Raw genomic sequence first — 27,961 nt, 5'->3', positions numbered from 1 at the left:
CCACCACCAATAAATCATTGTAGGCATGCATCATGCTCTAACCACCCACATAACAAGTCTTAGAGGTCTACAAATGTTTCTTCTTTAAAGAAAATTAGATCAGAGACAAGTTAGTGCAGAGAGAGGAGCAAACTGTTAAATTTCCTCGCTGCCAAGAATCGAATCAAAGGAATCAGTCGCTACTTCCTCATAATCTTTCTCCAATGCAGACAAATCCTCTCGAGCTTCTACAAATTCTCCTTCTTCCATGCCTTCGCCAACATACCAATGTACAAACGCTCTCTTTGCAAACATGAGGTCAAATTTGTGGTTCAGCCGTGCCCAGGCTTCAGCAATGGCCGTGGTGTTGCTAAGCATGCAAACGGCACGTTCTACTTGGGCAAGATCTCCTCCAGGAGTCACGGTAGGGGGCTGGTAATTGATGCCAACCTGGTGGGGAGGGAGAGAAGAAAAAAGCAAAACAAAACAAGTTTCTTTGAAACACGAAAAAAAGGCAAAAGGAGTGCATTTCCTGATTTTTGAACTGAGAGTCCGTCAGGGGTCCAAATTAACTGTACCTGTCTATGTCCTTTTTGAATCCACTACATCTGTAGAGTTAAAAATATGTGTGCTGCATTGGGAGTTAGGAGCAGAAAAGCAGTCTCGTCTTAGATGAGAAGCATCCATAAGCAGCACATAAATTTAATAAATCAATTTATTAAATAAATAAATCCTCTGGCCCAAAATCAGAGCCAGTAGTTCTCAGCTCTCATCTACTCTTATTTCTACTGCTACTACTACTTACTAGCAGTGGTGGGATTCAAATAATTTAACAACTGGTTCTCTGCCCTAATGAATGGCTGGGTGGGTGTGGCCATGATGGGCGTGACCAGGGAGTGTGACAGGCAGCACTGGGCCTCCAGCACCCCCCATGGAGCAAAAATGGACCGTGGGGGGTACACTTTCCCCGCGCCCCGTTTTGGGCCTAGTAGACCTCCCTGCAGCCTCCCAGGAGCAAAAATGGGCTATGGGGGGCTGCACCACCTAGTAGGCTTCCCTGCACTTACCTGGGAGCCACAACGGGGCGCGTGGGGACTTCTGGAAGGGGCGGGGCGGGGCCAGCCAGCAATTTAACAACTGGTTCTGCCAAAGTGCTGCGAATTGGTTGAATCCCACCAATGCCTACTAGTAGTTAAGATATCCTGGCAGCTTTTAATTATTTGCTCATTACCTTGAAGCCGGTTGGACACCAGTCCACGAACTGGATTGTTCTTTTAGTCTTGATAGCAGCAATTGCTACATTGACATCTTTGGGCACCACATCTCCACGGTAGAGCATGCAGCAAGCCATGTACTTGCCATGACGGGGGTCGCATTTGACCATCTGATTGTTGGTCTCAAAACAGGAGCTGGTGATCTCGGCCACGGAGAGCTGCTCGTGGTAGGCCTTCTCAGAGGAGATGATGGGTGCATAGGTCACCAAGGGGAAGTGGATGCGAGGGTAGGGCACCAGGTTGGTCTGGAATTCAGTCAGGTCCACGTTGAGGGCACCATCGAAACGCAAGGAGGCAGTGATGGAGGAGACAATCTGGCTGATGAGACGGTTCAGATTGGTGTACGTGGGACGCTCAATGTCCAAATTACGCCGGCAGATGTCATAGATGGCCTCATTGTCCACCATGAAGGCACAATCGGAGTGTTCCAAGGTGGTGTGGGTGGTCAGGATAGAATTGTAGGGCTCCACCACTGCAGTGGACACTTGAGGGGCTGGGTAGATGGCGAACTCCAGTTTAGACTTCTTGCCGTAATCCATGGACAAGTGTTCCATCAACAAAGAAGTGAAACCTGAGCCTGTGCCTCCTCCAAAACTGTGGAAAATCAGGAATCCCTGCAGCCCCGAGCAGGTGTCAGCCTAAAAATAACATCACAATTTAGATATTTATTTTCTATATCCATAATTTTTTTTTTACATTTTTGGATTCCCCCACTGAATTCTAAAGCTGTGCTCTTGAAGAACTGGTTGTGTACTGCATTTTGACTAATTTTAATAAGTCTACGTCAGTGGAAATCCTGGAGGTATGTTTCTATTCACCTGCCAAACATGACAAGGAGAACCTGTCCTCTTTTTCAAACTAGAGGTCTACTAATCTCACTTCAATTCAACTGCATTCTGTTTAGTAGGATTGAAATGAAAACAAGGCAATCTAGCAAATGTTGCTAGATAGAAAGAGACTCTCTCAATATATTGGTTTAGGGTGGAATCAAATGTGTACAAGTCAGTAAATCTTGTATAGCTTACTATATCTTGACGAGGCTATGAAATTTTGGACAGTCACAGAAGAGCGCAAAAAAGGCAGAAAAGGGACCTCTTTGTTGCTATTATGGCTGGGTTTTTTTGGTTTTTTTTTTACATTTATATCTCGCCCTTCTCCGAAGACTCAGGGCGGCTTACATTGTGTAAGGCAATAGTCTCATTCTATTTGTATATTTATATACAAAGTCAACTTATTGCCCCCCCAACAATCTGGGTCCTCATTTTACCTACCTTATAAAGGATGGAAGGCTGAGTCAACCTTGGGCCTGGTGGGACTCGAGCCTGCATTAATTGCAGGCAGCTGTGTTTAATAACAGGCTATCTTACAGCCTGAGCCACACCGCGGCCCTTGTTTTGATTTTTGCAGCCTGTATCTGGTTACCCTAACACAGGAGTCGGCAATCTTAAACACTCAAAGAGCCACAAAGGTCCCAACTGGAAGCCTCCTGTCCCCCCGCCCCCCCGCCCCCCGTTCAATTCTGGAGCAGACCGGAAATCCGGTTCCCCCACCATAGAGTCTCCTACTTGTGTGGCATGTTTTTTCCTATGCCGACCAGAAGTCTCCTCCTATCCCAGCATTCTTTCTCCTCTACCTGTTGTAACTGAAAGCCCTATCAATTGTGGAGCCGATCAGCAACAAGGAGCCACAGCAGAGGGATCGAGAGCCATGGGTTGCTGACCCCTGAAATGCCACTGGGGTCTGACAACTTGTCTTCTAAGGAAATTGAACACTTTCCTTGGGTCATTTTCCAATTCTTTTCCTCTTACCAGTTTTCGAATGCGATCCAGTGCCAACTCAATCCTGTCTTTACCAATGGTATAGTGACCACGGGCATAGTTATTAGCTGCATCTTCTTTGCCAGTGATCAGCTGTTCTGGATGGAAAAGCTGGCGGTAGGTGCCAGCCCGCACTTCATCTGTAAATTTTAAGAGATATGTTTTTTTAAACTTGGTGTCTTAAAGCAAAAGGACCTGGAAGATCAGAGACAAACATTTGAAAAATTCATATCTAGGAGCCAGAAATGTATTTCAACATAGATAGCAATACTAACTTCCCAAGGACTATAAGCTATGGATGAATATAATATAACCATCTCTTGTGGGTATAAGAGTAAGAGGAAAATTTTCTATGAGATTCCCGAGTTCCAACATATATTTCCAGGTTGAACAATGTACTCTAAGGTGAAATATGTATATTGAGTACCAGAACTGAACAGTAGTACTATGTGTGCTTCAAAAATTATTTGGAAGAATTATTGCAAACCTTGTGAGAATACAAATACTGCCAGCACCATACACAAGTAGGGTCAAAATTATCAAGGTGGCAGGCCGAATTTTGTGATGTAAGCCCTGTCCCTTTAGGTTAGGGTTCTGCCCACCATCTTGGCAATTTGCGGGTGCCTTGACTTTTCACTGTCACGACTTACAATTGAAATTCCAGGCTTTGTTATAAATCGAGGACTTCCTGTAACGTGAAAGATGTGGTAGTTCTGTGACTTTAGATCCTATGGATTTAGGGTTTCAAAGATGATGTCAAAACCATATACTGGAGCTGGACTGTAAGTTAGTATTTATATCGATAAAATCTTGGATGTGGCGGAATGTAATCAGAGGTTGCAGGAGGGAAGGGCTCGGAGGGCAAAGAGACTTGGCAGAGCTTGGAAAGCCTGGTAGGCATATCTATAGTTATTACAGATAATTGCTTTAGTCTGGCAAGATTCTGTCTGTTGGTGTATAGCAATAAAGGAATTACTCAGAAATAACTCTTCATTTTGCTTTTGATTCGTTGACAGGGTTCACATATTGCACTAAATCACTATCCCAATAATTTAACCTGAAGAATCCCCAACTGGTTGGGTTCCTCCATCACGTAGCCTAAAGCCGTAATTTACCAACAATGGCTGGGATTATTTGTTTTGGGGTTTTTTTTGTATTTGCATTTATTTGTCAAGCATGTATTTTATGACAGATACAAGGGTAAATATAATTATAAATACATGAAAAGGATACGGATAAAAGAAAACATTAGGATAGGGATGATAGGCATGCTGGTGCGCTTATGCACGCCCCTTACAGACCTCTTAGGAATAGAATAGAATTTCATTGGCCAAGTGTGATTGGACACACAAGGAATTTGTCTTGGTGCATATGCCCTCAGTGTATATAAAAGAAAAGATACGTTCATCAAGGTACAACATTTACAACACAATTGATGGTCAATATATCAATATAAATCATAAGGATTGCCAGCAACAAGTTATAGTCATACAGTCATAAGTGGAAAGAGATTGGTGATGGGAACTATGAGACGATTAATAGTAGTGCAGATTCAGTAAATGGTTTGACAGTGTTGATGGAATTATTTGTTTAGCAGAGTGATGGCCTTTGGGAAAAAACTGTTCTTGTGTCTAGTTGTTCTGGTGTGCAGTGCTCTATAGCGTCGTTTTGAGGGTAGGAGTTGAAACAGTTTATGTCCAGGATGCGAGGGGTCTGTAAATATTTTCACGGGGTGAAATGGGGTGAATGGGGTGAGGTCTACAGTAGACAGTCTAAGGTTAAAGTTTTGGGGATTTGGGGAAGAAACCACAGAGTGTGATAGTGCATTCCAGGCATTGACAACTCTGTTACTGAAGTCATATTTTCTGCAATCTAGTTTGGATCGGTTTACCATGAGTTTGTATCTATTGTATGCTCTTGTATTGTTTTGGTTGAAGCTGAAGTATTCATAGGACATGGTAGCAGATGATTTTATGTACTATGCTTAGGTCATGCAAACATGATGAGCTCCAAATAAACAATCACGCTATGGCATAACATTACACATAATCCAATTTCCTAAATCAAAATAAGCCACATCATTGAAGTACGGGGGGGGGGGATCAATAATATTAGTCCACAGAAACTCATAGAATTTGACGCAAGGTGTGTTCCGTAATGATTGACTCACCAACTACCGTTTGCTCCAAGTCCACCATGATAGCCCGTGGCACATGCTTTCCGGTGCCTGTCTCTCTGAAGAAGGTAGCAAAGGAGTCATCATTATTGAATTTGTTATTCTCAGCAAAGGTGCCATCTGGCTGGATCCCATGCTCCAAGCAGAAGAGTTCCCAGCATGCATTGCCAATCTGAACTCCAGCCTGGCCAACGTGAACAGAGATGCATTCACGCTGCACGACACAAAAAGTATATAGCATTTAGATGACACACAACACATTATTTTACGCCCTTCCTCTGGAATCCCTTAAATTAACTTGCGTACACAGCTTAGAAAAGGCTAGTTAAGGATTTAGTGTCCAAATACAGCCACATGAGCTGAGCAAATCTACAAGTGAATATATGTGATATGACTGATTGCTGGAAATGATCGTATTGTGATGGGTCCTGAAAACATAAATGAGTTTACCTACCATATTTATCTTTGGTTTGCTTAACTGTAATTCAGTTAAATAAGCTATCATTGGTTCAATTCACACAACATATTAAACTATAATGCATGCAATGTTTTGCTTTTTGAATTTTCAATAAACTTCAGTCCCTGGGATTTGAAAATCATGGTTTATGCCCAAGTTTATGCCAGCTAACATAAACATAGGCTTCTAGGAAAAATCAATTCAAGGTCATGTGTCTCGTGCCATCACACAAAAACAAGAATTATGTTGTCAGTTCAGAATACCTGCTGTTTAGACATACCTAAATCTGAACACTGTTAAAAATATTCAGAAATTGTTCTTTCTGTTGAATTGAAATCCTTATTTTGCTGCTGTAAACCTGCTGTTTGGACCACCTTCTTTTCTTCGGTGTATCTCTATGCTGAGCAGAAGCTAAACATCAACCAAGGTGAACAAACTCTCTAGTCCCATCATCTCCGAGATAGCATCCTCCAGATATCTTGGTCTCCCATCATCCCTAGCTAACAGGCTGGACCGGTGTCTCTGAGGCTGGTAACAAGGGCAATGCAATCCAGTTGTGGAAGAGTTGTCCAATGAGCATTCTAGTTCTGTAGGACCTCTCTATATTCCATTCTTCACCCGGACTGATTCTCTAACAGCCTGTCTACTCCATCTCTTTAGGCACAGTCAAGGGTAGAGGACAAATGGAGGAAGGTTTCTCTTTTCCCGACCCAGCTTCCTGGACACTTGGGTACTTCCATACTTACCATGGCGCTTTCAGTGGTGCTCACGTCCGTTCCAGACTTAGCACGGCAGCTACGGATGTTGATGCCCCCACTGCTGTCTTGCTTTTAAGCAGCTTGGCAACAAGGGGCTCAGTCCATGCATGGTACCTTCAGGAAGTGACCTTGAGCATCATAGTGCAGGAGAGGTCACAATCACCCCTGGCAACTTCCCCTGCTCTCCTGCTTTCCTGCCCATTGACATCAATGGACAGTCACCCACTCTTTGGAGGTGAGTTTCATAGGATCTGTCTGCACTGTATTGATTCAAAAAATGTAATGGTATCTTCTCCATCTCAGCTTGTTTTATGAAAAAAAATTTTATTTGCATTTATATCCTGCCCTTCTCTGAAGACTCAGGGCGGCTTACACTATGTCAGGCAATAGTCTTCATCCATTTGTATACTATATACAAAGTCAACTTATTGCCCCCCAACAATCTGGGTCCTCATTTTACCTACCTTATAAAGGATGGAAGGCTGAGTCAACCTTGGGCCTGGTGGGACTTGAACCTACAATATTGCAGGCAGTTGCTGTTAATAACAGGCTGCATTAGCCTGTTGAACCACCAGAGGCCCAAGTGTTGACATAGGTAGACAAAAATAGGGGAAAAAATTCCATCTTCTCCCTATACTTTATGGATTCCAGTAAAAACATAATGAGAATCTCATGGTACAAAAAAAAAAAAAGAAGAAGAAGACCCTTTCTGGTGGATTTGCTTATTTGAACAGAGCATAAAGATCTTTCTCACTACCACTGAACGCTGGTCTCGTTTTCATCCACAATGCATTCTAGGACAAAGATCCTGAGCTCTGGAATCCACCATTGACTGTATCCAAGATGGGTAGCTCTTGTTTGATAGCACAGCAATCAGAGAATCAGCCAAATAGGAAAATTAACGAGTTTCACCATTGCTTTGCAGTTTTAATTAAGAACTAAGATCCAATCATAAATTCATTTGAACTGGCTTTAAAAGCAGTCAAGATTTACTATTCTGTGAGCTGAACCATACAGCAAAGCATACTCTGGTCTGTGCCCTACCATCAGCTGGGATGAGGTCTTGTGGGAATGGGGACATCCCGGTCCACAACACATCTGAAAAAAAGTTGGCACAATGATGACCTTACCATTTCTCCCCCCCCCCGGCTGGGCTATATTAGAACTACAGTATCCATGATAGCCATGGTAGTGGTACAATGTGTTGCTGATGTGACAGTGTATTACTACGCAACTGGTTTCCAGGTAAGAAAAATGGCATCTATTATGATTTGCTATGAAGGCAGCTGTCGAAAAGGCATGCATCCATTCTGCCTTAGCCCTGGTTTACCCAATCTAGTGCTATATCAGTGATGGCTAATCTTTTTGCCGTCATGTTCCAAAAATGGGGGGAGCAGGGGGGGGTCATGCACAGGAATGCCTATACCCATAATCCAATGCCCCCCCATGCCTCACGCACATGTGCGTATGACTCCCTGTGGTCCCCCCGCTTTTGGCACATGACAGCAAAAAGGTTACCGGTGGGTCCGGTAAGCCCGTTTTTTGCCCTTCCCAGGCTCCAGAGGCTTTCTTGGAGCCTGGGGAGGGTGAAAACCGCCTCCCCCACCCCCCAAGGCCCTCCAGAGGCCAGAAAGGGTTCATTTCCCAACTTCTGGTGGGCCCGGAAGACCAAAAATCAGCTGGCCGGCACGTACATGTGCACTGGAGCTGAGCTAGGACAATGCTTGCGTGCCCACAGATATGGCTTCACATGCCAGCTGCAGCACAAGTCATAGGTTCGCCATCAGGGTACTATACCACGATTTGTTTGATTTTAGCTCAGTATGCTGTTAAACAAATCATGACTTATTGTGATGAATGAACCAATTTTAGACCCAAAGCGAATTAGAGTTGGACGGTGTGCTTGGTTATTTTAATAGTTGTTGCATCCTAGATGTTTAATCTGAAAAAAGGGCGGGGGGGGGAGCTTAAAAGCTTTGAATGCCTCTTGAGAGTTGACCTTCCTGATTACAGTTGCTAGGAGATTGTGGGCTGATCTGACCGCTGGATGTGTAAATCAAGGTGAGGGACTATATGAACTGAACTACTCACTGTTAATACAGAATCTTCTTTGGACTCTATTTTGAGTAGACCAGTTTCAGATGTTTAATTTGTGAGATGGGTGGCATATACAATTAATTGATTAGTTCACAGGCAAGGTAGGTAGTGGATAGAGGAAGGCCAGCTCCAAGCTTTCTTTACAATCCATTATTGGGCCCAATTTGGTATCCAACACCGTTTGTCATTCAGATGTAGAAGACTGATCTAGTGTCAATTTTACAAAACCATACAGCTTCCAGCAATATGAGTCATAGTATTTTTCTAGGAGAGTTTTGCAGGTCTGTCCTTCAGAAACAAAATGTGAAAGCTTGGGACTCTTTCAGAACATACAGTCCACCTTATTCAAAGGTCATTGCCTGACTGTGTTGTTGGAAGCAGAATTTCACTTGTTGGCACTTGTGTATAAAAGAGTAATAGTGATGAAAACACCAAGCTAGCAACCAAGGAAGCGGGAGTTCTAGTCCCACCTGAAGCACAAAGCTGGATGATCTTGAGCCAGACACTCACTCAGCTCTGGAAGAATAAAGCAATGGAAACCATTTCTGAGAATTTAAGCATCACAGATTGGGCAGCACTGAAGCAGTCTTCTTCTGAAGAAACTTGTCTGCTGCAATAGAATTGTAATGAAACAGAATATGGTCCCCATATATCATTTCAAGTACTGTTTTCCCAATTGTGACGTGTACAGAGGAAGTGTAAAGAACCTTGTAGTTACTAGACAACCTGTGACCCATTCGGTCAACATTTCAGGGATATTTTGCTATTAAACGGAGAAACAGAACAATGATAGGTAGGCAAAACAGTAGTGAGAGAGGGACTTTCGACTTCCTGCTGGCTTCCCCACTGACTTTCCTTGTAGGAAGCTGGCAGGGAGCATCACCTGATTATGACCGATCATGGCTGCATGGTGGTGAGACAGTGCAGAAGTACTGGAGTGGTCACAAGTTTGCCAAATTTCAATCCCACAGGAGTCGTGGGTCCTGGATTTGGGGTGTGTTAGCCCATTTGCGATATGTTGATTTGAAAACTGTTGCTTAGTGACACACCATTTTGCCCAATTGAAAGTTACAATCAGACACACGAGTTTCAGCAGTATATAAATAAACCCATCTTTCCCAAAATCTCATAATAGTGCTTTAATTGTTCATATGTGTTCATTTTGGCAGGTTGTTTTAGGGGAGGTGTGTACATTAAGAGTTGTGCTGGTAAAAAAATTAGGAACCCCTGATTTGAAGCACACATAAACAGTTTCTCCTAGCACTAGCACTAGCATTTAGACTTATATACTGCTTCATAGTGCTTTTACAGCCCTCTCTAAATGGTTTGCAGAATCAGCCTATTGCCCCCAACAATCTGGTTCCTCATTTTAACCACCTCGGGAGTATGGAAGGCTGAGTCAACCTTGCTTGAGCTGGTGAGATTTGAACTGCTGAACTGCAGCTAGCAGTCAGCTGAAGTACCCTGCAGTAACCCTAACTCTAACCACGGCGCCACCTCGGCTCTTATCATTCTGTATCAAGCAGTGTCAGCTCATCTTTTGTTAACAGTGCATAATCTTTCGAATAAAATATACACAATAGCATAAAAATTAATTTCCAAACATTTTAGCTAGCTAGGAAATGTCTCCCTGGAATTCCGCTGCCCACTGAAGACTTCAGACCTCTTCAATTTGGCAGGTTTTTGAGCTTTTGTTCTGCTTTATAAGCGTCACTTTAGCTAATAGTGTTTGGTCAGCATTTCATCCCCGGAGTTCCACTTAGTATTATCTTTAGCTTGTAAACTACGGAGTATGCTGCTGCCTACAGAGGAGGGGGTGTGTGGTCAAAATATAACACAGTTTATCCATTGCAATTGCATAGACAGTGATGGCGAAACTTTTAGACACCGAGTGCCCAAACTAAACATATGCGCATGCCCAAACTGAAAGGTGCTCGCATGCGCAGCTTAGACTCAAAGACCAGCTGGTCAGCGGGAGGCGGGGCATCTCAACACCAGCAGCATGGCAAGAGGTAAGATCTTTTTCTTTCATGAGCTTCTGTTTCGTTGTTTGCAGGGAAACAGAAGCTCACGAAAGAAACGCCACGGAGATCTGACCTGGGGCAAGGGTGCGCATCCCAGCAGACAGGGCTCTGCATGCCACCTCTGGCACGCATGCCATAGGTTCGCCATCACGGGCATAGACAAAGTCAAAACAAAAACTGGGGTACAGATCAACGTTACAGAAGAAGGAAAATAAATCGTTTATTTCATTTATTAGATTTCTAAGGCTGTCTTACTGCAGCATTCATTTTGACTCTGAGCAGCATTCAATATTCAGAACAAACAGCTTTGTTGTAAAAGTGTACATTACCACTCTTTGAGAACAGATGTTTTGTATCCTGAGTAAAATAAAAATGTAGCTTTCTAATGCAGGGGTCTCCAACCTTGGCCACTTTAAGCCTGGAGGACTTCAACTCTCAGAATGCCCCAGCCAGCTTTGCTGGCTGGGGCTTTCTGGGAGTTGAAGTCCGCCAGGCTTAAAGTGGCCAAGGTTGAAGACTCCTGTTCTAATGCATGGGGATACTTTTGCAATCAGCCAGTTTGCTTTAGTGGTTAAGGCACTGGACCGAGAGCAAGGAATTTTGAACTCTAATCCTGCCTTACACATGAAAGCCAGCTGACTGACCTTGGGCCAGTCATACCCTCACAGCCTTAGGAAGCAGGAGACAAGGCCAAAGTGCTTCTGAAAATAATGCCTAGAAAACCCCTGGCATTTGTCCACCTAGCTGCCAAGAATCAAGACTGGTTTGAAAACAAGAAAAAAAAACACACCATTATAAGTGGGTATCTTGCCTTGGAAGTGTTCCATTCTTTGTCTACTTTCTACACTTCGGCAGAGAAGACGAAAGATGCCAAACAAATAAAACCAAAACACTTTTTAAAACATTAAATAGACATTAAACAGGAACAGCAACTGGTTTAAACAACATGTAACCAGGGGTAAAATGCTCCCGGTTCGGACTGGATCACATGATCCGGTAGCGATGGGGGCGGGTAGTTCGGAGAACCAGTAGCAAAAATCCCTGCCCCCCACCTCGCTGTTCCTCTTCTCTGTCCCTGAAGCTCTTGGTGGTGATATAGCTGCAAACGGCCTTAAATGACTGCCGCAGCGCTTCAAAGGGCCGCACTACAGCTGATCAGCGCTGTAGGCGGCTAGTAGACCGGTGCCTCTATTTTTAAAGGAGGTAGACTGATGCGCTCCCAAAAAAAAGACAATCAGTAGACCGGTGCCTCTATTTTTAAAGAAGGTAGACCGGTGCGCTCCCAAGTTTTGTATACTTTGTTTATTATTTTTATTATTTATTATTATCGGCCATGCCCATTCAGTCACCTGACCACCAAGCCACACCCACTGGGTCACCTGACCACCAAACCACACCTACCAATTAAGCCACACCCATGGAACCGGTAGGGAAATTTTTTAGATTTCACCCCTGCAGGTAACCACCATTTGCAAATTTCTCCCACCCCTGAAAATGATTGTTTACCCATCCTAACTCTTACAAAATAATGAGCAGAAGTTGCTAAAAGCATTACGGCTCTTCCTTAAATAAAGACCTGCACAGAAGATCACAAGAATCTGCTATCACTCATTAGCAAGGACTTAAAACAAAAATTGTTACATTTATATGCTACCCATCTCCCTGATAAGGTGATTCTGATTTTCACTACCAAATCACGAAAAGCAATGTCTACTCCCCACAAAAAAGGCCCAGGGCCTCTGCGGGATAAAGGGATGAAAGGAAGAATGGGGAAGGTGATTAATTATCTCATATCTTGCTTACTGCCCTGGCAGCTGAGTCATGAAAGTTAAAGAGGCAACCACTTAACACAGGGGTCTGCAAACTTGGCTCCTTTAAGACTTGTGGACTTCAACTCCCAGAGTTCCTCAGCCAGCATTGCTGGCTGAAGAACTCTGGGAGTTGAAGTCCACAAGTCTTAAAGGAGCCAAATTTGCAGAATCCTGACTTAACTCGATATGGCTTCTCTGCTTTCTCTGGAATCACTTCCTCTTCTTTGGGTAAAAACACTCATAAATTTTAAATGGACTGTGTATCTACTGTTTGCTCTCCAGATATAACCTGATGAATGAGGGCAATGGGATTGGTTGCCCATCCCATCTGGAGGCAGTCAGTGTGATGCAGTGTTGTGGACTGGATCGCCATGGGAGAGGGATATGTACATGTATTCCAGGCGCAGGGGTCTCCAGCCTTACCAACTTTATGACTTGTGGGCTTCAACTCCCCAGAATTCCTCAGCCTGGCTGAGGAATTCTGGGAGTTGAAGACCACAAGCCTTAAAGTTGCCAAGGTTGGAGACCTCTGTTTCAGAGGAATAAGAGGCAGTTCAGTTCAGATCAGGAGTGAAATCCAAAAATTTTCCCTACCGCTTCCATGGGCGTGGCTTGGTAAGCGTGGAAGGGGAAGGATATTGCAAAATCTCCATTCCCACCCCACTCCAGGGGAAGGATACTGCAAAATTTCTATTCCCTCCCCTCCTGGGGAAAGAATATTGCAAAATCTCCATTCCCACTCCACTCTGGGGCCAGCCAGAGGTGGTATTTGCCGATTCTCCAAACTACTCAAAATTACCGCTTCTACCGGTTCTCCAGAACGGGTTAGAACCTGCTGGATTTCACCCCTGGTTCAGCTAGTGTGTGTGAGACAAAGAAGCTGAGACGTCACCTCTTTAATCGTTCTCAAAGAATATGCTTGATGTAGATAGTAGAATGCTTTAGTCTGGCAAGATGTCGTCTACAGGTGTGAAACAATAAAGAAATCTTTGGAAGAATCAACAGGTGTCTTTCTTGGTTTGCAGGGCCTCACAGCCAGGTAAAAGAGGAAAGAAGAACTCTGTGTGACAAATGTATACCAGGAGTGGAAAGGCAGGCACAGTCTTTCCCAGATAGAAAAAAAATGTTTAATGTCTCCTTGCCAATGTGAAGATTTAAAAAACACCTGAAATAGTCTGCCACACTTTGATCTCAATGTTTACTTGGAAGTAAGTGTCATTCACTTAAAATGAACATGCTTCTAAACAGGAATGAGGACAAAAAGCATTAGACACCTCTTCATATGGACTCTTCTGTTTCATTCAGCCATATCTACTGTCAGAAGACATTCTTGGTCTTGGAGGAAACTCCTGTAGCTTTATGCTCAACATTGCCCCCAAACCTGCAGTGTTGGCTTGGGAGTGTTTCATGATATCCAGAGATGACAACAGAGCAAGCTAGTCTTGAACAGGAGGACTTCTGCTTGGAGGAAATAAAGCCAAACGAGCTTGATGGAAAAGTTGGGTCAGCCTGTAGAGAAAAGGTAGAGAAGTAGGGGATGCTAGGAGGGAGGGGGAAGAGAAGAAAAATAAAATTAATGCCATATGCTAATTTCCTTGTGGCTACAATACACCTCCAACCAAATTGGGATCCTTTGGTGATATTAACATTGTTTTGAAAGGCAGCTTTCAGGCTTGACTTCATCTCTGACCAGTCCAAATCAGATAGGCAGTGTCTGAATTTCTAATCAATCAATTCATCAATCAATGCGCACTCTGAAGGATATGGACTTTGTCCTGCTCCCAGTCTCTCTTACTATTGAGAAGACACCTTTAATCTTCTGAAATTGGATGCATTTCTCTGGCAGAAAGCAGACAATCAAGAAGAACTCATAGAGGCCAGGAAAAAGCAAAGCCACAACATTGCTCTCCTAACTGCTGCAAGACTATTGATTGCACAATATTGGAAGAAAGAAGACTTACCTACAATTGGAGAATGGATTAGTAAAGTATCAAATTTAGCAGAAATGGCAAAAATTTCTGCCTACTTGAAAGACTGTACACAAGAAAAATATATTTTGGAATGGAGAAAGTGGATTGATTATATTCAAAATAAGTATCAGATTAAAAAATATCAATTAGTTTTTGAGTGAAGTTAGGAATTGCTATGTATTAGTTTAAGAAAGAAGGGAATTGATAGTGTGATGGTGTGATGGTGTGAAATGGAATATGTTTTATGTTATATTTTAGATTATATTTGTTAGTTACAATATCCTGTATTCTGTTCTGGGAAGTCTCGGGGAGGGGAGGGGAAATGGGGGAGGAAGCTTATAAATTGTTTGATTGCCATTGTACAGGAATAATGGTAGAATTAGACAAGTTGGAATGGTGTAAAGTCAGGACTGCTCGGTAACCACTCCCGAAGGGAAAGGGCAAGGAAAGAGGAGTAAAGAAGGAAGAAAGTAGGTAGGCAGGTAGGAAAGAAGGGAGGGAGAAGAAAGGATAGGAGGAGAAGAAGGAGGAGAAGATAGAGGGTCAGAAAAGATGGTAGTGAGAAGTGGGAAAGAGGTGGGGAAGTAGGAAAGCGAGGAGAAGGACGGTGGGGAAAGTCGAAGAAGGATGAGAAGGGTAGAAAGGATTAAGGGAGGGAGTGGCTGTCGAGCAGCCCTGATTGAGTATAATTTGAGTATAGGATCGATTGTTGGATAAGTGATTGTATTGTACACTGGTCAAATTGTGGGAATTATTATGGAAAAATAAAAAATTTTGTCCATAAAAAAAAACAAAAAACATTGCTCTCCTAAGACTGTGATATGGGGAAAATCATTAACAAGAAGCAGGGGAAAAATGCAAGAAGGCAAGGAGGAAACTTTAGCATCGGGCATCAAGTCATTCTAAGGAAGTGACATATTTGCTATAAATACAGCAAGGTTATTTTAATTTTATTTTAATTATTACATGTGTCTAATTTTTGTCTCTGACACTGATTATCTCTGAACAAACTCAGTACCTGTGTGTATTGTTATAAAATTCTTAATCAGAAGGCATCTTCAAATAAGACAGTATTCTCCTCATTAAAGCTCCTTGCCATAATACAGTAATGGATTTTTTCCACTGTTAACTAATTTGCCAGCTGCTTTTCTTGGTAATTTGGGTCAAATCAGTAATTGTAATAAAGATCCTGTTTGATTTCATTCAGCTCTTGTAAGATAGATGCACTGTATCTCCCAAGAGCTACAACTGATAGCCACATACCTTGAACTACTGTTTCAGGAGGTGGTACAATAGCATTTTCCTTTTTATCAACCCATTTTTCATTTACATATAGTGAAACGCACGGATTATGGGATCTCTATCTCACACACTGAGATTAGAAGATGTTAAGTATAGTCATTTGTCTAAAGACAGGAGTACCTTCCAAACAAAGTACCCCAAGACCAGAAGATAGAGCCAGGATTTATTTTATTTATGCAATTTAGGGGCTACCCAACTCCCAATCCAGGAATGGGATTCCACCAGTTCGGGCGAACCGGTAGCTCTGATAATCAGCTAGGAGCGAACTGGTTCACTCCGACGATCAGCTGGGCCCACCCGCTGGCCCCTGCATTATACTCATCTATATCTTCTCAGCTGATTTGCACGGCACAGCGGATTGCCACACCTCAGCTGTGTTACGCCCCAGCAGCAATGCGGAAGGTAAGTATTAGTTAAACTGTGCACACACGCACAGCGCATGATCACCGAACCGGTTGTTAAACCAGCAGGATCCCACCACTGTCCCAATCACTCTAAAGAACTTAAGAATTAAAAGAAATAAGAATACCATAAAAAAGAGAGGGATTCATAAGCAGCCTGGAGACAGATATATGCAAGAAAGAAGAAGGAAAAAATAGGAAAAATAAGAAATCCAACAGGGGCTCCACCATCAATCATTGGGAGATCAGATGGTTTTCAATAGCTTGCTGAGCATCATTAGAGTGGGGGCTATCCAGATCAAAACTTCTGCCCCAGAAACCCTCTGGGTTCACACATTGTGCCAAGCATTCATTTTCTAATTACCCATTTTCTCCACTTTCTGCCCCATATTCCTAGTTGTCTTCAGACAAAAAACTATTTCTCTAGATCAGTGATGGCTAACCTTTTCCGGATCGAGTGCCCAAAGAACCCCCAGAATGCAATGTGTATGAGCCCCACCCCTGCACATGTGTACGTGGCCCCCAACGCACGCCCCGCTCCACATGCATGTGCGGCAGAGACCTGGAGACCAGCTGACCAGCTGGAGGCCTGCGTGCATGCAGGGCGGAGCTGAACTGGGGCGATGGCTTGCGTGCCCACCATAGGTTCGCCATCATGGCTCTAGATGCTTTTTTTCCCTCTGTCCCCTACCTGGGTCAAGTCTCACTACAATGAGACACAACAGGAGGGCCACCAAAAGTGTCTTTTTGAAGGGGATGGAGATGAAATGGCTTGCCAAAGACTCCAGCACTCTTCTCAGCTGGACCAAGATGGTCAACATCCTTTGAGACACTGAACCTGCAGCACAAGAGAAAGAAAATTCACAAGGGAGAACAAGAAAGGCCAAGAACACCAAAACTGAGCTTTCTCATTTCTCTTTTTTAAGATGAATGACTTTATATATTTTCTTTGTGGTTTTAATAAGAGATTCTTTTTAAAAAAATGAACTGTTATTTAGACTAACACTATTTAGAGTGTTATTTATATAACCCAGATGTATTATAGTAGTTTCTGACATTCAAAGTTGAACAAAATGTGTAAGCTATACTCAATTCTTTCTAAAGTATCTCAAAAGAATGTATCGATATCTATCTTGTTCACTGTTTTTAAACAGCTGCATAATTCTACTTTAACAGGCACACAAAGTTAATTTCTTCAAAGTATGTCAAACATTTCTTGGTGAGTTTGTTAGACACAAATAATCATAGTTAATCAAATTAAGAAGCTAGTTTTCTTATTCTGAAATAAGGGGTACCGTATATACTCGAGTATAAGCCGACCCGAATATAAGCCGAGGTACCTAATTTTACCACAAAAAACTGGGAAAAACTATTGACTCGAGTATAAGCCTAGGGTGGGAAATGAGGCAGCTACTGGTCAATGTAAAAAATAAAGATAGAGCCAAGTAAAATAACATGAATATTTATTTGAACGAAAAACAATAAAAGTGCAAAAGGGGGTCCCCAAAAAGAATATGGTATCAAAAATACAGTATCTTTAAAAGTAACAGCAACCAAGCTAACGAGAGCTAAAATCCCTCAAAACTGGAGTTCTCCTCCTCATCATCTGTTTGTCCAAACAGAGCTTCAGCTACTTCAGCTTCTGTGATGTTATCCGCATATACGTTGTCGTCATCACTGAGTTCACAGTCGTCATCATCACTGCTGTCACTCTCATACAATGCGCTGTCTTCACTGCCATCCATAGCATTACTAATGCCACATTTCTTGAAGGCACGTTGCACCATGTCCTCTGGAATATCTTCCCATGCATCACGAACCCACTGTGCTATTAGTTCTATGTCTGGCTTTCTCAGATTTCCAACTTTTGTCAGACGAGCTTGACCAGATGTCATCCATTCATGCCACATCCTTCGCACACGGTCCTTGAAAGGTTTATTTAAACTGACATCTAGGGGCTGCAATACAGATGTAAGCCCACCTGGAATAACGGCCAAAGTGACTTGAGATGACTTTGCCAATTTTTTTATGTCATCAGATGTGTGGGCTCTGAACATATCCCAAACTAACAGTGATCTTCTAGTCCAGTCCCCACTCCTCAAGCAAGAGATCCTATACTGTTTCAGACAAAGGATTGTCCAGTCTGTTCTTTAAAAACCCTCCAGGAATGAAGTGTCCAATAAGGTTCAAATTGCAAGTAGTCCTCAATTTAAGACTGCAATTGAGCCCAAAACGTTGTTTTGTTATTTTTCCCTAACCGTGTATGTATCCCCCTGCCCCCCATTTTACGTCAGGCTGCCATCAAAGCGAAGCACGGCTGAATATTATTATTATTATTATTATTATTATTATTATTATCATTATCATTATCATCATCATCATCATCATTATTATTATTATTATTATTAGTATTATCATTATCATCATTATTATTATTATTATCATTATCATTATCATCATCATCATCATTATTATTATTATTATTATTATTATTATCATTATTATCATTATTATCATCATCATCATTATTATTATTATTATCATTATCATTATCATTATTATCATTATCATCATCATCATCATCATCATCATTATTATTATTATTATTATTATTATTATTATACCGCCCTTCTCCCGAAGGACTCAGTGCAGTGAAGTAAGATTCAACAGCGGCAGGGAGGAGCTGGCTCTGTGTTTGTGTGTGTGTAGTATGCGCGCGTTGGCCGCCCTGTTTCCTGGTGCTCTGCTCCCTGACCCCAGTGGCAGTCCTTACTCTCTCTCTCCCTCTTTCTTTCCTTCTCGTTCCCCAGTTCAGAGCTCGGACTGCTCTTATTTTCACTCCCCCTTTTCTTTTCCTTCCTTACACCAGCCGCCCACCTATGCCAAGGTCTCCCTGGCTTTTTCGCTCTCTGTAAGCAGCGGCTTCTCGGCAGCGTCGCCCCCCGCCTCCAATTGGTTTGGAGAAGGAAAGCTAATTTGCTGATCTGCGCGAGGGTCGGTTTCTTTTGCCTCCCTTCTTCTTCCTCACTCGGGGGAGTGAAACGCAAAGTATAGTTAGCCTGAAAAAAAACTGAACCATGTGACTGGCGGGAGAGAAGGACGGCGCCGGGAGGGGCGGGGGGAGAAATCGTTTGTTCTTGCCGTATTTCTCCGCTTTCCAAGAGGCTTTTTCTTTTTCACCTCTTTCTCCCCACCTCCCCAATTTCCATAGGGGGAAAAAAAAAACCTGGGGAAAACTTGGCAAAAAATAAAATAAAATAAAAAGTACTGAGTGCAAATGTTTTTTTTTTATACTGTAGTTGGAGTTTTCCATGTTTCTTTCACATTCCGAGGGCGAGAGGAGGACGAGTAAGAGGAGGGCGAGGGTGACAAACGCCCCCTCCGCCCCCTCCGAGGGCGAGAGGAGGACGAGTGAGAGGGGGGCGAAAATGTCGAATGCCCCCTCTGCCCCCTCCGCCGACCACCGCCGCCGCCGCCATCAAAAAGCGGCGGAAGCGCCGGAGGCCAGCCGCCGCCCAAAGCGAGCCGGCCGAGCTGGCAAAGCATGCCGGCAGCATTTGGGCTCGCCCTGCCGGCACTTCACGGCGGCCTCCACCCACCCACCCACCCACCCCACTGCCGCCGCACTCAATTTCGGCTTTTGGAGAGGAGGCGGGGTGACAACGCCCCTCCGCCCCTCCGAGGCGAGAGGAGGCAGTGAGAGGGCGAAAATGTCGACGCCCCTCCGCCCCCGCCCCTCCGCCGACCACCGCCGCCGCTGCCATCAAAAAGCGGCGGAAGAAAACGCCGGAGGCCAGCCGCCGCCCCAAAACGAGCCGGCAAAGCATGCCGGCAGCATTTCGGCTCGTCCTGCCGGGACTTCACGGCCGGCTCCCCACCCACCCACCCACCCCACTGCCGCTTCACACTCAATTTCGGCTTTTCAGAGAGGAGGGCGAGGGTGACAACGCCTCCCCCTCCGAGGGCAAGAGGAGGACGAGTGAGAGGGGGGCGAAAATGTCGAACGCCCCCTCCGCCCCCCGCCCCCTCCGCCGACCACCGCCGCTGCCATCAAAAGCGGCGGAAGAAAACGCCGAGGCCAGCCGCCGCCCAAAGCGAGCAGGCCGAGCTGGCAAAGCATGCCGGCAGCATTTGGGCTCGTCCTGCCGGCACTTCACGGCGGCCTCCCCCCACCCACCCACCCCCACTGCCGCTTCGCACTCAATTTCGGCTTTTCGGAGAGGAGGGCGAGGGTGACAAACGCCCCCTCCGCCCCCTCCGAGGGCAAGAGGAGGACGAGTGAGAGGGGGGCGAAAATGTCGAACGCCCCCTCCGCCCCCCGCCCCCTCCACCGACCACCGCCGCCGCCGCCATCAAAAAGCGGCGGAAGAAAACGCCGGAGGCCAGCCGCTGCCCCAAAACGAGCCGGCCGAGCTGGCAAAGCATGCCGGCAGCATTTGGGCTCGTCCTGCCGGCCCAGCTGCAAGGGTAGACTCGAGTATAAGCTGAGGGGGCGCTTTTCAGCACAAAAAACGTGCTGAAAAACTCGGCTTATACTCGAGTATATACGGTAACCTTATTACACAGTAATTAATCTGCTGTAATAGGACACCTTTATTGCCCCTTATTTATATTAGCCCTGTAGATCAGGGATCTCCAAGCTTGGCAACTTTTAAGACTTGCCGACTTCAACTCCCAGAATTCCTCAGCCAGCTTTGAAGTCCACAAGTCTTAAAGTTGCCAAGGTTGGAGAACCCTGCTATAGATTATAAATTACAGCATTCTTGTTTGGAGTTCAGATAACATGTTACACTTTAAAATGACTGGGCTCTTTATGTGTTCTTCAAGATTATTAATCACTGTTAAGATTATCTGTTCACCTAGCCTAGTACCAGCTCCTCTTAATGACAGTGATGCTCTATGATTCCACTCTGGGATCTTTCCTTTTCCTTTAACTAAAATTGTAAAGGATTCAACATGCAATGTTTCACGAGTCAATTGTACACCTCTAAGCTAAGGTGAATGGAATCTAGTATAGACCTGTTTTTGCTTCTGATTGAAATCGTTGTAGTTTCCATCTGCCTCAAGGGAAAGTTGCTGGCATATACATTAAATCTATTATTACGACAATTAGCACATCCAGCTGTTGTGAAATAGGAAGAGCCAATCTATGTGATGCAAAGGGAGAGAGAAGACTACGGGTCGTTTCTCACCTTGGACCTGTTCAACAATTTTATCAAGAGAACTCTCTGCTTGTACAATCAATCATTCAGATGTATAAGGCTCCTGTCTTGAGCAGGGGGCTGGACTAGAAGACTGCTGAGGCCCTTTTTCCAGCAATATGATTCTGTGTTTTACTGTATGTACCAGGAGTGAAATGCTCCTGGTTTGGACCGGATCAGCCGATCCGGTAGCAATGGTGGCGGGTTGTTTGCAGAACCGGTAGCACAAATCCCTGCACCACCACCACCCCGCATGCCTAGCTAAGTCACACAATCGTCAAGAGGTTTTTTGTTTTTTGTTTACTTTTAAAAGCATTTTTTTAACAACCTCTTCGGCCGAACAGGTTGTAAAAAAATGTTTTTAAAGGATTAAAACAAGGCTCTGACGATCCCAGCTGAGGTACCTGATCGTCAGAGGCTTTTTTTTTTTGCTTTTAAAAGCATTTTTTAAAAGGTAAAAAAGCTGAAGCCTGCTAGGCAAAAAATGGGGGGGTATAGGCAAAAAATGGGGGTGGGGGGTTCATTTGAGAGAGAGAGAGAGAGAGAGAGAAAGAAAGAAAGAACGAGAAGGGAGGGAGGGAGGGAGGAAAAAGGAGAGGAAGGAAGGAGCACAAACCTGGCACTAGACGCAGCTTCAGAGGATAATCCAGGGCTGGAAGGGATTAGTCCAACCCTGCTCCAGCAAGACATTGTTAGTGAGTTTCTGTCTTTTGATTCCCCCAGTCACATGGTCACATAACCATGCCTACCCAGTCACATGACCCCCAACACCATGCCACGCCCACCAAGCCACACCCACAGAACCAGTAGGAAAGAAATTTAGATTTCACCACTGGTATATACCTAAGGAAACAGGACTACCAGAACACAGCAGCCAAATTCTATCACTGAATGGTGATGCTTTAACCAAGCTGGTACCATTACTTTAGCGGAAGCTCAATGCTCATTGCAGGCAATGCTGCAAATGATTTCACAAGACCATGTGGAATGTTTAGACGTTCAGAGTTCCCTCTACAAGAATCCTACCCAACTGCAGCTTCCATGACATCTCTGGGTGCTCCTCGGGAATTGGAGATGCTTCTTCTTTCTGTAGCCACTGATGCTTCTTCTCTTGAAGGGTTTCATGCAGGTCTTCTCGCTGCTCCTGGCTCAAAGCTTTGCAATCTTGGATCAGCTCCTCTGCCTCTGAAAAGTGTCCGAGCGGCAAGAGCACATGGAAAAGATAAAGCTGAGCCAACATTCCATAATTTGACAAGTTCTGATTGGATGGGCAGTTTATCCAGTCCCCACCAACATCTAACATCACGCGAGGTTCTTCCACTTTGCTATGGAGGAGGATGCTGAAAGAGAATGTATGAATAACACTCTAAGTCATGTTTAACACATTCATATTTCAATTGGACATGACTTAGACATTCAAAGAGATGCAGTGGTTTACTGGATAAGACGCTGAGCTTGTCAATCGAAAGGTTGGCAGTTCAGCGGTTCGAATCCCTAGCGCCGCGTAATGGGGTGAGCTCCCATTACTTGTCCCAGCTTCTGCCAACCTAGCAGTTCGAAAGCAGGTAAAAATGCAAGTAGAAAAATAGGAACCACCTTTGGCAGGAAGGCAACAGTGTTCTGTGCACCTTTGGCATTGAATCATGCGGGCCACATGACCACGGAGACGTCTTCGGACAGTGCTGGCTCTTCGGCTTTGAAACGGAGATGAGCACTGCCCCCTAGAGTTGGGAACGCCTAGCACATATGTGCGAGGGGAACCTTTACCTTTACCTTTAGACATTCAAAAATGCCATATACAAAGTACCGGTAAGATGTAACGTCCATGGACCCCAATGGATGCAACAGAGTGCACTGATTAGACCTCCTAGCTTTTTTTTTTTAATTAAGAAATGGGGAAATTAGCAAAGTGAAGGATGTGCTTCCAGCACAGTCTGTATTTCCAGCAATTCTTAGGGTTTAATAAGGATTCTCAGAATATTGAAAATCATGAAAAGAGTTGGTTTGGCCATTCACCTACCCTGTTTCCCCAAAAATAAGATATCCCCTGATAATAAGCCCAGTCAGGCTTTTTGAGCGGATGCACTAAAATAAGCTCCCCCCGGAAAACAAGCCCTCCCCGAAAATATTTAAACACATTTACTCTTACAAATGTTGCAGCACCCCCATGGTCATGTGATCAAAATTTGGGACCTTGGTAACTGGCATGTATTTATGTCAATTGCAATGTCCCGATATCATCGCCGTTTGTAACTTTCCCAAAGCGAGCTTCCCACAAGCAAAGTCAATGGGGAAAAGCCAGATTTGCTGAATGACTGCATCAACGGCAGTGACTTGCTTAACAACTGTGGCCATAAAAAAGGTCATGGAATGGGTTGCAACTCACTTAACTACCCGAAAACAAGACTTCCCGGGATAATAAGCCCAATTGGTCTTTTAAGCGCATGCGCTAAAATAAGCCCCCCCAAAAAAATAAACCCTCCCCGAAAATATTTAAACGCATGCGCAGCCGGTCCCCACCATTTCCTCTGGTTAGGGTTAGGGAGACAGAGCTGGAAATCAGTTAAGATGGCAAGAGGGTCCCCGTCTTGCTCCACGTGCCCCAAAATAATAAGACCTCCCCGAAAACAAGGCCAAGCGCTTATTTCGGGGTTCAAAAAATATAAGACAGGGTCTTATTTTCAGAAAAAAAGACTTAGTGAGAGAGTTGTGCTTTTCTTAAGAAGCTAGAGCCTAAGAATCCCATCCCATGGGATGCCAGAAATCTGCTCTTAATAGAGACCTGACATTTCCCACCTCCTTATTTCCGGAGCTCCATCTTATTGTCTTTTCTTCCTTCGAGTATTTGTCACCTGCATGAAATCACACTGAGGGTACCCGCTGCAATATAGTAGACTGAGTGCATGGGAGAGAGAGATTAGGTTTCACTTTGCCTGGATCATGGACTGCACTGGTTGGCCATAAGCCAATCATATCTTTTCAGCTTAACCCACCTTATAAGCTCATTATGACCATGAAAATGAGGTAGCCTTATATAAACCAGGGGTTTCCAACCTTGGCAACTTTAAGACTTTTGGACTTCAACTCCCAGAGTTCCTCAGCCAACTTTGCTGGCTGAGGAATTCTGGGAGTTGAAGTCCACAAGTCTTAAAGTTGCCAAGGTTGGAGACCCCTGGTATAAACCATCCTGCCCTGCTTGGAGAAAAGACAAACATGACTGCAGAAAAATAATAATCAAAAACTCTCTAGTCTAGTGTATTTATTTAGCCAAGCATGCCACTGCAAGACAATTTAAGGCGGTACAGTTTTGCTTCAATTGCTAAAACAACTTAAGTACTTGCTCTCAGAAAGTTAGCATCCAGAACCGCAATGATTTGAGCTTTTTTAAAAATTGGAATTGCATCCTTGATGATTAAAATTGTCTCTGTCAGCATAGAAAAATCTAGTTTCCACTCATTCCTGATTTAAGCAATATTCATTTAAAAACATGACAGAATTGTTGCCAGAATTGTATCTTAAACTATAAATCAGGAGCAACATACCTGGAAGTACCCATAATTCTAGAGTACGATTAAGTTGTAAACATTCTTGATATTTAACTTATTTTAGGTGGGAGCTAGTTACACAACCTAATATTCCTCCTTGGGATGGAGCAGGATCTTGATTTGCCATTCAGACGCAGAAAAAGGGGACTCACCAGAGCTCCAGAATTTTGGGGGGCCAACCTTCAGGTTTGGGGTAGTACTGAAGAATCCACGGGAGGACCTCTCTCCATCGATCCATTTCTGACAAAGCTTGGATGCCAACAATACATAAGGAGCACTTCAGATCTTCAGAGCTGGATCTGGAAGTCAGATAACACTGTATGTGTACGTTGATGTACAATTTAAAAAAGCAGAAAAACTACAGTCTTATAAGCCAGGGGTCTCCAACCTTGGCAACTTTAAGCCTGGCTGGGGAGTTCTGGGAGTTAAAGTCCGCCAGGCTTAAAGTTGCCAAGGTTGGAGACCCCTGCTATAAGCAATCAAATGCAATCTCTGCTCCAATTCTAAGGATAAACCAGATTCACATAATCCACGAAACTACAGTTTGTTTAACCAACCACATTAGGGTTTTTATGGCATAAAACTCAATCATTAAGATGCATTTTCCAGTTTGCAAACCTGCTAACAAAAAGCTTGACTTCTGTATTGAGAGTGTGCTTGACAATACAAGTCTTTGACTTATGACCAGCCGCTTAGCAACCGCTCAAAATTAAGAATGACTCCCAAAAGGTACTTACCACCTAAGTTCCAACAGCTTCACATCTTGCAATTGTATGACTAGTTGGGAACTCAGCGACCAGTCTGCATTTATACCTGTTTGCAACATCCTGTAGTCATGTGATTGTTTGATGACTTCTTACCAAACACCAGCATGTATTTTTGGTTTTGACAAAAATGCCCCATAAATAGCAATGGGTTCACTTTACAACTGCAACAGTCACTTTACCACTGCTGCAAAAAAGGTCACAAAATCAGGTCAGTCATGTGGGTGACCCACTTTATGACTGGCATGACTCCATTACAATCATAAGTCGAAGATTACCTATATTGTTGCTGTTTCACTGTTTTTTTTTTCCAGTTACATTTATTGTTTTGCTTTTATACATTTATGAATTACTTTGCGGGCTTTTATATACAGGTCTTGGGAGACTCCCTGCCCCAAAATTAAATACCATTCTACCGTTCACTTTTTAGTGTCCCCATATCAGAGGTGGGTTTCAGCAGGTTCTGACCAGTTCTGGAGAACCCCTTCATTCTTTAAATTCTGTTCTGTTCTGTTCTGTTTGGCTAAGATGCTGAGCTTGTCAATCAGAAAGGTTAGCGGTTCGAAACCCTAGTATAGGTCTCCTGCGTGAGCAGGGGGTTGGACTAGGTGACCTCCAAGGTCCCTTCCAACTCTGTTTCTTTTCTTTTTTCTTTTCTTTTCTTTTCTTTTCTTTTCTTTTCTCCTCTCCTCTCCTCTCCTCTCCTCTCCTCTCCTCTCCTCTCCTCTCCTCTCCTCTCCTCTATTCTATTCTATTCTATTCTATTCTATTCTATTCTATTCTATTCTATTCTATTCTATTCTATTCTATTCTATTCTATTCTATTGCCTCTCCTCTCTCTTCTCTCCCCTCCTCTCTCCTCTATTGTATTATCTATTCTATCCTCTAATAAAATGGATGGGTAAAGTAGTCCAACATCATCTAAAAGAACGCCTGCTGTTAAGAACAATCAACTCCCAGCCGGTTCTGAATTCTCACTCTTCATCCCAGTTGGCACCTACCCGTCAGAATCGCCATCATTTTCCAAAAGGCTCTGGCAGCCTTTCTCGCACCTGTCTACCGCTGCAGCAAAGTCCCTGTCCAAAACCAGGAGTTCAGCCGCTTCCTCTAATAAGGAAACTGCTTGGGGTGCCGCTGGACAGAGAAAGCTGGGCTCGCTGCTTCTTAATAGGCCCCTTGCCCTAGCGATGGCAGACATCATCACGGGTGAATCGTTCTTCATTATGGCATGATCCTCAAAGGCAGCTCCGCTGGAAACCTGGGGGGAAAAAAATTTTACACAACAGGGCGTCGATCAGTTTTGGAATTGGATTTGATGATTATTGGGTTCTCCTAATACACTTCCACGCCCAACCCTACCCCGGTCCATGCAATTCTTTTATTTTTTATTTATTTTATTTTGTCACACAGTATATGCATAAGCATGAAATAATTATGCAATATATAAGCATATATATAAGTATGAGTATGTAATAACTATATTAATTGGATAACTATAATCAATTATATAACTATAATTGTAATAACTATATTAATTAGTTGCTAACAAAAAGGCAGAGTAGGAGTAAGAGTAAGGATGGGAAAGGGAAGGGAAGGGAAGGGAAAGGAAGGTAAGGTAAGGTAAGGAAAGGACAGGACAGGACAGGACAGGACAGGGAAGGGAAGGAAGGATTGAGGGGATTGCAACAACTAATATTGTATCCTACTAAAAGATTTCACCTTGCAGTCTTCAGTACCCAAGAGAAAAAAAGGGCGAGCAGCGACAACGATCTGGACAAAGCGAAAGACTAGCTCCAAGCGTAGCTAGGATGGTTTATATTGGTTCTTGTAGATTCTTGTCCCAAATCATTTTTTTCCCTCCCCTCTAATCCTTGCAAAAACAACCGAAACGCGCTTTCTTTCTTCACCACCGGTTGCAAAAGAGATCCCAGCAGCCCGTCTCCGCTTCCCCGGGACGCACAAAGTGCATTTTCTGCAGGCGCCTTTTTGTGTGTGTGTGTGTGTGTGCTTTCGGTGCACAAATTGTAGGAAACACGAAGGGACGTTGGGGTTAAGGGGGGGGGGAAGCTGGCAGAGGAATTCCGGACTACAAAGACCAGAAGGCCCCTTTTTTACATACAGGAAGTAGTTTAAAACGGGAGGAGCAGGAAGCGGGGCGGGCATTCCTACGGTAACGGCAAACCTTAGTTTGTCTCTTTAGGTTTTGCGCTCTTGTTTTGTGCATGTTGCAAATACGGGGTGAGGGAGGCTTCAGCGGGTCTGCCTTCTCCAAAGGTTTCTCAAATGATCTTTCTGGGTTTGTTTGTTTTTTTAATTCTGCATGCCCCAGTATTGATATAATCCCATTCCAGCCCCTCCCGCCCAAATTTCTAATTAGCAGCCAAC

General features: G+C 43.9%; 2 protein-coding genes across 2 annotated transcripts; both read right to left on the bottom strand.

Moving 5' to 3' along the window:
* Positions 1–135: 135 nt before the first annotated feature.
* LOC131202367 (tubulin alpha-8 chain-like) lies at positions 136–6,512 on the bottom strand. The gene is made up of 5 exons (XM_058191289.1): positions 6,450–6,512; positions 5,241–5,460; positions 3,062–3,210; positions 1,211–1,891; positions 136–429 (listed from the first exon to the last, which is right to left on the bottom strand). Exons 1-5 carry the CDS (start codon positions 6,450–6,452, stop codon positions 136–138), a joined length of 1,347 nt encoding a protein of 448 aa, XP_058047272.1. The 5' UTR covers positions 6,453–6,512.
* Positions 6,513–13,318: 6,806 nt separating this feature from the next.
* PEX26 (peroxisomal biogenesis factor 26) lies at positions 13,319–27,636 on the bottom strand. Its single transcript, XM_058191238.1, has 6 exons — positions 27,296–27,636; positions 26,578–26,834; positions 24,965–25,111; positions 22,294–22,607; positions 16,758–16,904; positions 13,319–13,933 (listed from the first exon to the last, which is right to left on the bottom strand). Exons 2-6 carry the CDS (start codon positions 26,796–26,798, stop codon positions 13,830–13,832), a joined length of 933 nt encoding a protein of 310 aa, XP_058047221.1. The 5' UTR covers positions 26,799–26,834; positions 27,296–27,636; the 3' UTR covers positions 13,319–13,829.
* Between the last annotated feature and the right edge of the window lie 325 nt (positions 27,637–27,961).

The sequence above is a fragment of the Ahaetulla prasina genome, chromosome 7 (genome assembly GCF_028640845.1).
Source record: "Ahaetulla prasina isolate Xishuangbanna chromosome 7, ASM2864084v1, whole genome shotgun sequence".
NCBI classification, from domain to species: Eukaryota; Metazoa; Chordata; class Lepidosauria; order Squamata; family Colubridae; genus Ahaetulla; species Ahaetulla prasina.
This window is presented reverse-complemented; position numbering and strand designations above follow the sequence as displayed.

Bases quoted from the DNA above. Each gene is read 5' to 3' on its own strand.
- LOC131202367 (XM_058191289.1), bottom strand. The intron at 3,211-5,240 runs GTGAGTCAATCA...TAAAATTTACAG, and splicing joins CTTGGAGCAAACGGTAGTTG to ATGAAGTGCGGGCTGGCACC. The intron at 430-1,210 runs GTAATGAGCAAA...CCTCCCCACCAG, and splicing joins GGTGTCCAACCGGCTTCAAG to GTTGGCATCAATTACCAGCC.
- PEX26 (XM_058191238.1), bottom strand. From the start codon at position 26,798: ATGAAGAACGATTCACCCGTGATGATGTCTGCCATCGCTAGGGCAAGG. The intron at 22,608-24,964 runs GTGAGTCCCCTT...ATTCTCTTTCAG, and splicing joins CCCAAAATTCTGGAGCTCTG to CATCCTCCTCCATAGCAAAG. The intron at 16,905-22,293 runs GTAGGATTCTTG...CTTGTGCTGCAG, and splicing joins GTCATGGAAGCTGCAGTTGG to GTTCAGTGTCTCAAAGGATG.